General features: G+C 43.6%; 1 protein-coding gene across 3 annotated transcripts in view; it reads left to right on the forward strand.

The window, feature by feature from the left end:
- Positions 1-13,070, forward strand: part of LOC129821963 (ubiquitin carboxyl-terminal hydrolase 2-like) — a 44,705-nt gene that overhangs the window by 5,463 nt on the left and 26,172 nt on the right. For all 3 annotated transcript variants that reach the window (XM_055879744.1, XM_055879746.1, XM_055879745.1), the window contains exon 3: positions 5,759-6,570. In XM_055879744.1, the coding sequence (XP_055735719.1) occupies positions 5,803-6,570 (768 nt within the window). In that variant the 5' untranslated portion in view covers positions 5,759-5,802. The remainder of the gene's footprint in view (positions 1-5,758; positions 6,571-13,070) is intronic.

Raw genomic sequence — 13,070 nt, forward strand, 5'->3', positions numbered from 1 at the left:
ACACCATGATTTCAACATCGAGCTAGGTACTTTGATTCATCCATGGCTGATTGGATCTTTGGAAGTTTAGAAGTAGTTACCATTAGCCCTATAAATAGGATACCAAATGTATGATATTGATAATACACTTTTACAGTGTCACATTTTTGGGGGAGGGCGGGGGGTGATTTCCATTTTTTGTGATTCTTTTTTTATCTGCTGAAAGTTGCTTCATGGTTATCGAGTCTAAGAAGGCTGTAGGATCAGTTCAACTGTTATTTCATTCTGATTGATACAGATTTTCAAAGAAGCTTTTAAAATTGTTATTAATTAATAGTGTTGTTTTTTCTAATTAAAGCATTTGTATCCTTATCTTTCAAAATGATAACTGGTTTGCCGTCTATTCGTTTTGTGAGGGCTGCGAGGTGTTTACCAGGTTTGTTTGCCATTAAATGGTGTGCTTTATTTGAGTTTGTAGTTGTTGGCTCTCTTCAAAAGTAAAAGATCATAATCCTGCTTAAGTTCAGAAATGGTATTTTCTTTACCATGTAAAGATTTTTTTATGGTATTTTTTTAAGATAGTGATTTCGAACTCAGATTTGACTTTTGCCGAGTAAGAGATTATCATTCCCCTAATGCACGGCTTTAAAGCCTCCCAAATCGTGTTGGCTATTCTCTGTCCTCTATGTCTACATTTGTAATGGTAAAGGTCTTTATTTTTTTGTTTCTGTATTTAATACATTTCGGGTCTTGAAGATGCGCTCTGTTCATTCTCCATATTCTGTCGCTAAGCGTATTTTCTGTTGGTGTAATTAAGCATGATACAGGGGAATGATCCGGTATCACTATGTCATGGATTTTAGATCCCAATGTGTTGTTGAGTGCATTTTGTTTTTAAATGTAGTCAATTCTTGAATAGCTTTTCTTACTTTGAGAAGAAAAAAAACCCTGGTCTTTTGTAGTTGGGAATTATAATAATCTCTGGGTGTCCTGTAGGAGTAACTTTGAACTTTTCAATGTTATTTAGGTAGTCTACGTAAATGAGGATGGAAGCTGATCAATGTCTAAATGTGTTGGCATGATAGCTCAGCTGAGCATCTGGATGGTAGACTAGTTCTCACTGAAATGCATTACCCCTCCTATATACCAGTAGATGTTGGACTGCGGCTTCACACTTTATTTCAATCTTTATTTAGGTTGCTGTCGCGTGACATTGAAACAATGTGGATTCAGACAAACCATTTTACTATCAACGTTGAAAAAAAGGTCACCTGAAATATGTCTAATCAAATATGAAATTCAACATCATTTCAACCAACCAATTGAATATAGGATGAAAAAGTTTTGTCAAAGTCATTTCAACGTATACATAGTTCTGATGATTATGTTGAAATTATATTTATTGATGTAACAACCTGTTAAGTCAATGCATTTAAGTTGAAGTTTTACCCTAATTTCAATGTTTACAACGCTGGTTGAAATGAGATAAACAGCACTGGTTGACTTTTCTCAAATTTGATACTTGTATTGTATTGTCATAAAGAATTACATTTTACACTGGGAAATATGCAAATATGGTAGAATAAATTCTCAAGTTGAATTGTATGTTTGCTCAACCCAAAATTAAAAATTGAGTGAACATACATTTCAAATTCAGAATGTATGCTGGTTCAGCTATATGCCCAAATGTTGAGCAAACTCACAATCCTATTGCAGCTGGTTGCCTTACAATTGTACGTTGAATCAATGAAGTTTTTTTTGTGCATAGCGTTGTGATGTAGACTAAGCTGGCATGGACAGTTTTGTGCGATTGCCGTTGGGCCGAGTTAGGGCTTTGGCGTCAGTGTGGCACCTCACAGACACGAGTCTCTTATCTGCTCACATTTCAGGGTAAATATAGCTCCCCCTAAGATCCAGCCAACAAGGTACATTACGTGCACTGATTTCTAACAGTATTCCCAATAGCGTTTGGTTTTGTAAGATGACCTTATATATATATATATATATACCGGTCAAAAGTCTGGACACACCTACTCATTCAAGGGTTTTTCTTTATTTTTACTATTTCCTACATTGTAGAATAATAGTGAAGACATCAAAACTATGAAATAACACATATGGAATCATGTAGTAGCCATAAAAGATTATTGCGTAGCCACCCTTTGCCTTGATGACAGCTTTGCACACGCTTGGCATTCTCTCTGAGAGATCAGAAGATCACTGTTACATTGTGATAAGTGGGAGAAGTAGGAATGGACAGACTGTGGGAAAGAGTGGCTCAGTGTGAGGTTTCAGAGTTTAGGCCCTATTCAATTATATAGCCTACACCTGCTTGGGAATCACTGGATTTTACAGGTAAAGATGGTAACAGGAATATATCCTCTTCGGCAATAAACTTGGATTATGCCTATAGATTGAAAAGACTATCTGCCCTTTCTGTATGCTCAAGTAGAGTCCCATCTACTGGGCCCTAGGCTATAGCTAGATGGACCTTATATTTCTGTAGGGCAAGGGAATCAGGAAGTCAATGGGATCAGGGCAACACCTGCTTTCCTGTTTTTGACACTGAGATTGTGTGGCAGTCAAATGGTGCTTGTTGCCATGTAGTCATGGAAACCGCCGTTTAACAGAGCCTTTGGGGAGGCTGAAACGCAGGGCAACTAGCATATTTGTGTGTTTTGGTTTGAGAAGTGTATAACATAATAGTGCTGTGCTACCGCCATCTTACAAATCCCATGTCCATTTAGGCTGTATTCCCCATGGATGTTGTTTGCGTTTTCTTTTTTGAAGTGACGCCGCCAGGCTAGCCTGAACTTGTCTCAGTCAAGGCCCTCATTTTTTGGACGAGACACCTGCAGCAGCCTAAATGATGTGTATGTTTATAGTGAGGGCAATTAGGAATGGGTGGAAGTAGGAGTCAGGGATTACAAGTACAAGCACTCTCTCGGGTTTGTACATTTAGATAGACATGGCCAGGTTTGCCTTGTAGTGCAATTGGCACTGTCACTGTTGTTTGGTAGTGTGGTGGAGGTAGGGTTCTACGTTTGTTATCACCTGTTCTCTGCCTATTTAAACAACACACTAAGGGAGGTTGACTTGAAATTCATTCATCCCTGCTGTTTTATTTAGGGTTGGGGGGGGGGGGTTAACAAAACAATAGTGATGCAGACTACAGTAAATTGACTTGAGATACTGGCCCATGTTTATCAGCTGTCTACCTTTACAGTCCAGCCATCTTTGCGCAGGATATAGGCGAAATGGTAGGGTGCATAGGCAGAGGCCTATTATACCCACAGTGGGGTTTTGGTAAGAGCCTAACGCTCGGTTGGGCATGGCCTAGCTAGGCTAACCTAGCAGTAGTGCTCCGGCTGGGTCTAGCTAGCTGCACAAAGCGGTATGTCTTGGCCTGGCTCCAGTGCTCTGCCTATTCCAGATCCATATGCTGAATTATTGATATATATATACACTGCTCAAAAAAATAAAGGGAACACTTAAACAACACAATGTAACTCCAAGTCAATCACACTTCTGACAATAAATTGTAAATCACAATAAACAATAAACAATAAACAATAAATCACATGCTGTTATGCAAATGGATAGACAAAAGGTGGAAATTATAGGCAATTAGCAAAACACCCCCAATAAAGGAGTGGTTCTGCAGGTGGTGACCACAGACCACTTCTCAGTGCCTATGCTTCCTGGCTGATGTTTTGGTCACTTTTGAATGCTGGCGGTGCTTTCACTCTAGTGGTAGCATGAGACGGAGTCTACAACCCACAGAAGTGGCTCAGGTAGTGCAGCTCATCCAGGATGGCACATCAATGCGAGCCGTGGCAAGAAGGTTTGCTGTGTCTGTCAGCGTAGTGTCCAGAGCATGGAGGCGCTACCAGGAGACAGGCCAGTACATCAGGAGACGTGGAGGAGGCCGTAGGAGGGCAACAACCCAGCAGCAGGACCGCTACCTCCGCCTTTGTGCAAGGAGGATTAGGAGGAGCACTGCCAGAGCCCTGCAAAATGACCTCCAGCAGGCCACAAATGTGCATGTGTCTGCTCAAACGGTCAGAAACAGACTCCATGAGGGTGGTATGAGGGCCCGACATCCACAGGTGGGGGTTGTGCTTACAGCCCAACACCGTGCAGGACATTTGGCATTTGCCAGAGAACACCAAGATTGGCAAATTCGCCACTGGCGCCCTGTGCTCTTCACAGATGAAAGCAGGTTCACACGCACATGTGACAGACGTGACAGAGTCTGGAGACGCCGTGGAGAACGTTCTGCTGCCTGCAACATCCTCCAGCATGACCGGTTTAGCGGTGGGTCAGTCATGGTGTGGGGTGGCATTTCTTTGGGGGGCCGCACAGCCCTCCATGTGCTCGCCAGAGGTAGCCTGACTGCCATTAGGTACCGAGATGAGATCCTCAGACCCCTTGTGAGACCATATGCTGGTGCGGTTGGCCCTGGGTTCTTTCTAATGCAAGACAATGCTAGACCTCATGTGGCTGGAGTGTGTCAGCAGTTCCTGCAAGAGGAAGGCATTGATGCTATGGACTGTCCCGCCCGTTCCCCAGACCTGAATCCAATTGAGCACATCTGGAACAACATGTCTCGCTCCATCCACCAACGCCACGTTGCACCACAGACTGTCCAGGAGTTGGCGGATGCTTTAGTCCAGGTCTGGGAGGAGATCCCTCAGGAGACCATCCGCCACCTCATCAGAAGCATGCCCAGGCGTTGTAGGGAGGTCATACAGGCACGTGGAGGCCACACACACTACTGAGCCTCATTTTGACTTGTTTTAAGGACATTACATCAAAGTTGGATCAGCCTGTAGTGTGGTTTTCCACTTTAATTTTGAGTGTGAATCCAAATCCAGACCTCCATGGGTTGATAAATTTGATTTCCATTGATCATTTTTGTGTGATTTTGTAGTCAGCACATTCAACTATGTAAAGAAAAAAGTATTTAATAAGAATAGTTCATTCATTCAGATCTAGGATGTGTTATTTTAGTGTTCCCTTTATTTTTTTGAGCAGTGTATATAAATATATATATATATATATATATATATATATATATATATATATATATATATAAATAAAAGAGAGAGAGAAGCCTCCCCCACTGAACCCAACACGGATCGACAACACCAGATACTTTTATTTATTCAGACGCTGCACTGCCTGTCTCTCCTCAGGAACAGACTGTGCCACCAGAAACATTCGGTGCTTCGTTTAGGTGCTTCTCCCATTACAGGATCCCCAGGGGCGCGTTCAGCTGGCAACAACGTTGTGCAACCCATCGATACGACAGTACATCACATTATCAAGCATGACTTTCCAGTTGGTTGCGTAAACAGTGTTTCAGTGTTGATATTGTGTAATGTGTTCCAAGGAGGGTCACATAACATTGCTTGTCAAATGTCTGTATCCTGTACACGAGTAAAACCTCAGGCTCGAGCAATGAGCTATGGTACAGTATATTCAGCCCGTTGATAAATAGTGCACCCATATGTTAAGAGTTGGATGATGCCCTAGTGACCTTTGGCATCCTATCTCTCTCGTGATCAGATGGCATCCTACCTCTCTCGTGATCAGACAAGACTAACCCATAACAACTAAGATGGAACCGATATGATATAAAATATACAATTGAATTTGGTGGTTATAAAGATTCAAATGTTGCTAAATAAGTTTTCATTTTTGGAAATGAAGTTTTTCCCGCTCACAGTCTGAAAATAGAAACGCACTGATTTCTGTTCTTTCTCTTGTCTTGCAGTCGATGCGGTCTTCCACCGCATCACACGTGGCTGAGAATCCAGCATGTCTCGCGTCTCCACCACCGCCAAGCGTTACACCGGCTCCTCCTATACCGGCTCCTCCTATACCAGTGCCTATAGCTCCTATGGCTCCTCCCTGACGCCCTCCTCCCTCAGCTCCTACACCTCCGACCGGGACAGGCTGCCCTCCTACAGGAGCAACGCAGCCTCCTCCTCGGGCTACTCCTCCTCCAGCTACCTGAGCAGCGCCGCCAGCCGCGCCCGCAACTACAGCACCTCCTCGGAGCTCGACCGGGGCCGGCACATCCCCCGCACTGACCTCCTGAGCAGCAGCAGCCGGCGCAGCGAGAGCCTGAGCCGCACCCCGGTGAAGACCTATGGCTCGTCGGGCCTGAGCGGCGGCTCCGGTTACACTGGCTACAGCAGCTTCTCTTCGTCCACCACGCCCAGCCGCTCCAGCTACCTCTCCTCGTCGCCCGGGGCCTCCAGCATCTCCCTCAGCCGCCGGAGGTCGTCGAGCCAGAGTGACCTGACGCGGGACCTGTCGTCCCTGGGCCTCACCGAGCCCACGTCCCCCTTCTCCTCCTCCTCCAGCGCCCTGAAGGGTTACCGGAGCAGGGCCAGCGATGTGGCCGACTCCTACAACAGCAGCCTGCAGAGCTCCAGCTATGGCCTGTCCCACAGCGCCACACAGGAGGCCTTGAGCAGCAGCAGCCTGAAGAGCGGTGGTGGTAGCCGCTTCACCTCCTCCTATGAGAGGAGCGACAGCAGCAGCAATGGACGATCCAGCTCCCTCACCAGGGACTCCCTGGTAAGACCAGTGTTCTTCTGTTTGCTCAACTGTTTTGCTGTGATCTTAGATTTAGCCTCTCAGGCCACTGACATGGCAGACTGACACCATGTGGGGGCACTCATGGTCAGTACAGATGCTCTGCACAGTTACTGTACAGTACTAAGATCCTGTGTTGGGGAACACTGTCACTCACTGTACAGTATAAAATAGGCCTTTACACAATTGTCACAGTATTCATTCATTCGTACAGGATTGAATTTGAAAATGCATCTATGTCAGCTATAAGAAAGGAAATGAATCTCACAGAGACAAGAACATGCTTAACAAAATCTCCATGCCCCTGTATGTAAGATTGTAAACATTCCTGTTGCCATAGCTTCCATAAGGCCTTCAGAAATTAAAATTCTCCCTATGGTGATGAATCAGGAAGTTCCTCAGTGAGTCCGTAGCTATAGCCTGGTCCCAGATCTGTTTGTGCTGTATTGCCAACTCCTATGGGTCCTGCATGTTTGACGTGACAATGACCATAGGGGTTGGCAAGGCAGTGGGACCAGGCTAACCAAACAGGCTGTGTGTCTATCTGTGTGTCACTAGCTATGTTTCTATGAACATAATGTCACAAAATGTCGATAAAATAGATTTATTTAACTATCGTGTGTCGTTAAAAACAGCTGGATGTAATGATGTCATACCAACAACAAAAAATGACCCGTTTAGGCAAATTGCGCATTTTATAAATCGTCGACAGCCTGATATCCCCCCTATCATGTCTCAGGTAGACCGCAAAAGCCAGCATGGATAGAATGCAATAATTTACTAATTTTGCCATATTCTAATCATTCTTATGTGCCAACGTATCGCCATGGTTCGTGCCATGGTGAAACTTGCACTCCCGTAGATCTGTAATAGTTGGATGGTGAAACTTACCAGCCAACCAGAAAAGCAAGGCGAAGCAATTCAGGCCTTTAAAGTCAGGATAATCCTTGTCCTGCAAAGAAACTTTGTTGTTGAAAGAATCGATTTTGCAAGCAGTAGCCATGTAGAATTAAATCAGGACTGGAGCTTATAGTTGCATACCTTCAAAAGTATTCGGGAATCATAATTTATTAGAAAAACACTGTTTCCATCATCATTGGTCGCAATAAAGAAAGTTAGAAGAAAAATCCACCCCTGTGGAACGGATAAAAATGTTGTCAATCTTTAGAAAATGTCTCCTATATCTGCTGTTTCCATTACAAATTTCGCAAACATTTTTTTTGCGACATTGCTTTATTCGAATAAACCTGGGTCGATGGAAACCTGCTTACTGACTGTCAGAGAGGTAGGTGTCCCATTGACTAGACTCGTGAGACTTGTGTTCCCTCTATGACGCATGGAGAGTAAATAAAATTAAATAAAAAATATTGGTACTTTTTACCCCTTTTTCGTGATATCCAATTGGTAGTTACAGTCTTGTCCCATTGCTGCAACTCCCGTATGGACTCGGGAGAGGTGAAGGTCGAGAGCCATGCGTCCTCCGAAACACGACCCTGCCAGGCCGCACTGCTTCTTGATACACTGCTCACTTAACCCGGAAGCCAGCCACACCAATGCGTCGGAGGAAACACTGTATAGTTGCCGATTGAATTCAGTGAGCATGCACCCGGCCCGCCACAAGGAGTCGCTAGAGCGCAATGGGACAAGGACATCCCGGCCAAACCCGGGTCTGTAGTGACGCCTCAAGCACTGCGATGCAGTGCCTTAGACCGCTGCTCCACTCAGGAGGCCTCTCCTTAGAGAGCGGAGTGTGAATTAACCCACTTACGGGATTAGCCCTGATTGCTGACCACTGTGGGAAGGAGAAGGAGGAGAACATTTGTTTCGCAACCAGCCAAGCCAATCTCTTTGACAAGGCTGTTTTGTTGTTGTTACGGGGCTGCTTTCGCAAACATCTATCACAATTAGCGTCAGGCTCAGGCAGGCAAAGAGGCTGTTGAGGTGCTGTACTGAAACTCTTCAGTGAAGGATGCATCGAGGCTAACGGTTGTTTGCCACCATATCCGCATTACTGAAGCCACTCAAAAGGTTGTATGGCATCTTCTCGGTAATTAACAGTTATCAATCAATGAGGGAATGAATCTCCTGGACTTGGAACAGTGGAACTGGGTTGCCTATTGGACCAAGAGGTTCAGATTTTGTAATTAATGTCACGAGAGGATTTCGTGAGCCCTGTGCTCGAATGTTCTCATCAAGTCATTTTAATTATCTTTCCTAATTCTCATAATGTTCCACCCGGACCGGTTTAGAGCAGGGAGTTTATACAATAAATCCCCTTACTATGACAGGAGAGTAGCCAGAGCAGGTGAAGTAAGGGCTAGGGGGGCATGTATGCAAACTTTGTGTGATAACTGTGATTGTGCTATATGTGGGTTTGATTTAGGAGATATGGGCTGATGGTTCACCCCACTCTAGAAGATCAACTTGCCAAAGAGGTTTCTAGCCGCAAGGGCCTTTCCTGGTTAAATAAAGGGCAGCATAAATAAATATCTGCGCTGAATCTTCGTCCTGACTGTCAGGCAACCCTGATTGCTGATTCACAATGTTCCGTCAGCTCATCCAGTCCAATTGTTGAAAAGAAAGCCTTTGTTTTCGTTATGGATTAGGAGGAGTTTTTATGGAGTCATGTTTTGAGGAATGTGTTGGATTATGACTCAGAGAGACCAGTAGGACCAGCAGCTCCTCATCAGAGCAGCTCTCTCCCAGGCTGAGTGCTGGAAGGTCAGGATGGAAGAAGAGAGGTTATGTAGGTCAAGTACACTACTGTATTGATCATTCTAAGAATTTTCGGCCCCTCCCTGCCCACTCTCAGACATCTAATTATTCACCTCTCTCATTGATGAACAAGATGTTGTGTTTTACACAAGCACCAAAAGACAACTGGCCTAGCTGCTTACTTTAACCAGGTTTCCATCCATGAATTACCTGATGCATGAAAAAAGTCACGACAGGGCTGATGGAAACAGGACATTCCGGTACAATTTAATAATTGTTGATAAACAATTTGTTCACTCGACATGGTGGGATGTTTTTGTCTGTAAATTAATGATGCGAGAAATTAAGGTGGATACGTTTTTATGCGCAAATATTGATATAATAAGCACCATATCGAAGTAAACTTGAGCTGTGTTCAAATACTCATACTAACCACACTAACCGTACTATTTGTGACATGAATTGAGTATATTGTATGTTTATCGGTCATAGTATGGATATAGTTAGTATGCCAAAGGTTCCCGGATGTCGTACTAAATTCACCAAAATATGAAGTATACACGGAGAGGAAACTATTTCCGTACTTTCTGGCCCATAATGCAATACTTCAGGAAATGGGCGTGGCTTCACATCGTTTCCAGATTTGAAGAAAATGGCGGAAAATATGCAGTCGAAGTTAAGCAATGTAATAAAGTAATGACTTTTGAAATAAATTACCTTACACGTTATATTGGCAGAAAATTTGTTAGCTACAGTTTTGAAGTCGGAAGTTTACATACACCTTAGCCAAATACATTTAAACTCAGTTTTTCACAATTCCTGACATTTAATCCTAGTAAAAATTCCCTGTCTTAGGTCAGCTAGGATCACCACTTTATTTTAAGAATGTGAAATGTCAGAATAATAGTAGAGAGAATGATTTATTTCAGCTTTTATTTCTTTCATCACATTCCCAGTGGGTCAGAAGTTTACATACACTCAATTAGTATTTGGTAGCATTGCCTTTAAATTGTTTAACTTGGGTCAAACGTTTCGGGCATCCTTCCACAAGCTTCCCACAAATGTTCATAAATGACCAGCATGATCAAATAATAATAATAATAAAGTTCCCATTCCTCCTGACAGAGCTGGTGTAACGAAGTCAGGTTTGTAGGCCTCTTTGCTCACACACGCTTTTTCAGTTCTGCTCACACATTTTCTATAGGATTGAGGTCAGGGCTTTGTGATGGCCACTCCAATACCTTGACTTTGTTGTCCTTAAGCCATTTTGTCACAACTTTGGAAGTATGCTTGGGGTCATTGTCCATTTGGAAGACCCATTTGCGACCAAGCTTTAACTTCCTGACTGATGTCTTGAGATGTTGCCTCAATATATCTACATAATTTTCCTGCCTCATGATGCAATCTATTTAGTGAAGTGCACCAGTCCCTCCTGCAGCAAAGCACCCCCACAATATGATGCTGCCACCCCGTGCTTCACGGTTGGGATGGTGTTCTTCGGCTAGCAAGCGTTCTCCAAACATAACGATGGTCATTATGGCCAAACAGTTCTATTTTTGTTTCATCAGACCAGAGGACATTTCTACAAAAAGTACGATCTTTGTCCCCATGTGCAGTTGCAAACCGTAGTCTGTTTTTTATGGCGGTTTTGGAGCAGTGGCTTCTTCCTTGCTGATCTTCCTTGCTGAGCGGCCTTTCAGGTTATGTCGATATAGGACTCGTTTTACTGTGGATATAGATACTTTGTACCTGTTTATTCCAGCATCTTCACAAGGTCCTTTGAAGTTGTTCTTGGATTGATTTGCACTTTTCGCCCCAAAATACGTTAATCTCTAGGAGACAGAAAGCATCTCCTTCCTGAGCGGTATGACGACTGCGTGGTCCCATGGTGTTTATACTTGCGTACTATTGTTTGTATAGATGAACATGGTACCTTCAGGCGTTTGGACATTTCTGCCAAGTATGAATCAGACTGGTGGAGGTCTACATTTAATTTTTCTGAGGTCTTGGCTGATTTCAAATCAAATTTATTTATATAGCCCTTCTTACATCAGCTGATATATCAAAGTGCTGTACAGAAACCAGCATAAAACCCCAAACAGCAAGCAATGCAGGTGTAAAAGCACAGTGGCTAGCAAAAACTCCCTAGAAAGGCCAAAACCTAGGAAGAAACCTAGAGAGGAACCAGGCTATGAGGGGTGGCCAGCCCTCTTCTGGCTGTGCCGGGTGGAGATTATAACACAACATGGCCAAGATGTTCAAATGTTCATAAATGACCAGCATGATCAAATAATAATAATCACCGTAGTTGTCGAGGGTGCAACAGATCAGCACCTCAGGAGTAAATGTCAGTTGGCTTTTCATAGCCGATCATTGAGAGTATCTCTACCGCTCCTGCTGTCTCTAGAGAGTTGAAAACAGCAGGTCTGGGACAGGTAGCACGTCCGGTGAACATGTCAGGGTTCCATAGCCGCAGGCAGAACATTTGAAACTGGAGCAGCAGCAATCTTTTGATTTTCCTATGATTTCAAGCAAAGAGGCACTAATTTTGAAGGTAGGCCTTGAAATACATCCACAGGTACACCTCCAATTGACTCATGATGTCAATTAGCCTATCAGAAGCTTCTAAAGCCATGACATCATTTTCTGGAATTTTCCAAGCTGTTTAAAGGCACAGTCAACTTAGTGTATGCAAACTTCTGACCCACTAGAATTGTGATACAGTGAATTATAAGTGAAATAATCTGTCTGTAAACAATTTTTGGAAAAATTACTTGTGTCATGCACAAAGTAGATGTCCTAACCAACTTGCCAAAACTACAGTTTGTTAACAAGAAATTTGTGGAGTGGTTGAAAAACGAGTTTTAATGACTCCAACCTAAGTGTATGTAAACTTCCGACTTCAACTGTAATTACATTACATTACAAAAGAACCACATAGGATATCATTACAGCAGTATGTACCGGTATGTTGTTAGCTAGCTACCTAATGTTAGTTGGCTACTTATACTTCAAACTTGCCAGTATATTAACTATAGGCTGTCTGACTAACTACCCAACGTTTATTGACTTGATTATTCCCGTCATTATTAGCTTAGCTAAATGGTATAGTCTTTGTGCGTTCTCAATAGATATTCGGGTGCTTTCGTAAATTCGCTGGCTGTCTACTCCAATTTCGGAGGACTCTTGTCTGAGTGTACCAGAGCACAGAATAATTCATTTACGAGCGCTCAACACCCGTTGAATATGGCCGATGTCAGTAAACGTCGGCAAAAAAAGCGTAATTAAATTGTCTACACATTGTCTACATACCACCACAGACCTAGGCTGGCACTAAAACCGCACTCAATGAGCTGTATTCTGCTATAAGTAAACAGGAAAACGCTTATCCAGTGGCGGCTATCCTAGTGGCCGGGGACTTTAATGCAGGGAAACTTAAATCAGTTTTACCTATTTTCTATCAGCATGTTAAATGTGCAACCAGAGGGGAAAAAATAAGAGATCACCTTTACTCCACACACAGAGACACGTGGACTTCCTGACGGGCCGCCCCCAGGTGGTAAGGGTAGGTAACAACACATCCGCCACAATGATCCTCAACACGGGGGCCCCTCAGGGGTGCGTGCTCAGTCCCCTCCTGTACTTCCTGTTCACTCATGACTGCACGGCCAGGCACGACTCCAACACCATCATTAAGTTTGCTGATGACACAACAGTGGTAGGCCTGATCAACGACAACGATGAGACAGCCTATAGGGAGGAGGTCA

Source organism: Salvelinus fontinalis, chromosome 24 (assembly GCF_029448725.1).
Source record: "Salvelinus fontinalis isolate EN_2023a chromosome 24, ASM2944872v1, whole genome shotgun sequence".
In the NCBI taxonomy this organism is placed as follows: Eukaryota; Metazoa; Chordata; class Actinopteri; order Salmoniformes; family Salmonidae; genus Salvelinus; species Salvelinus fontinalis.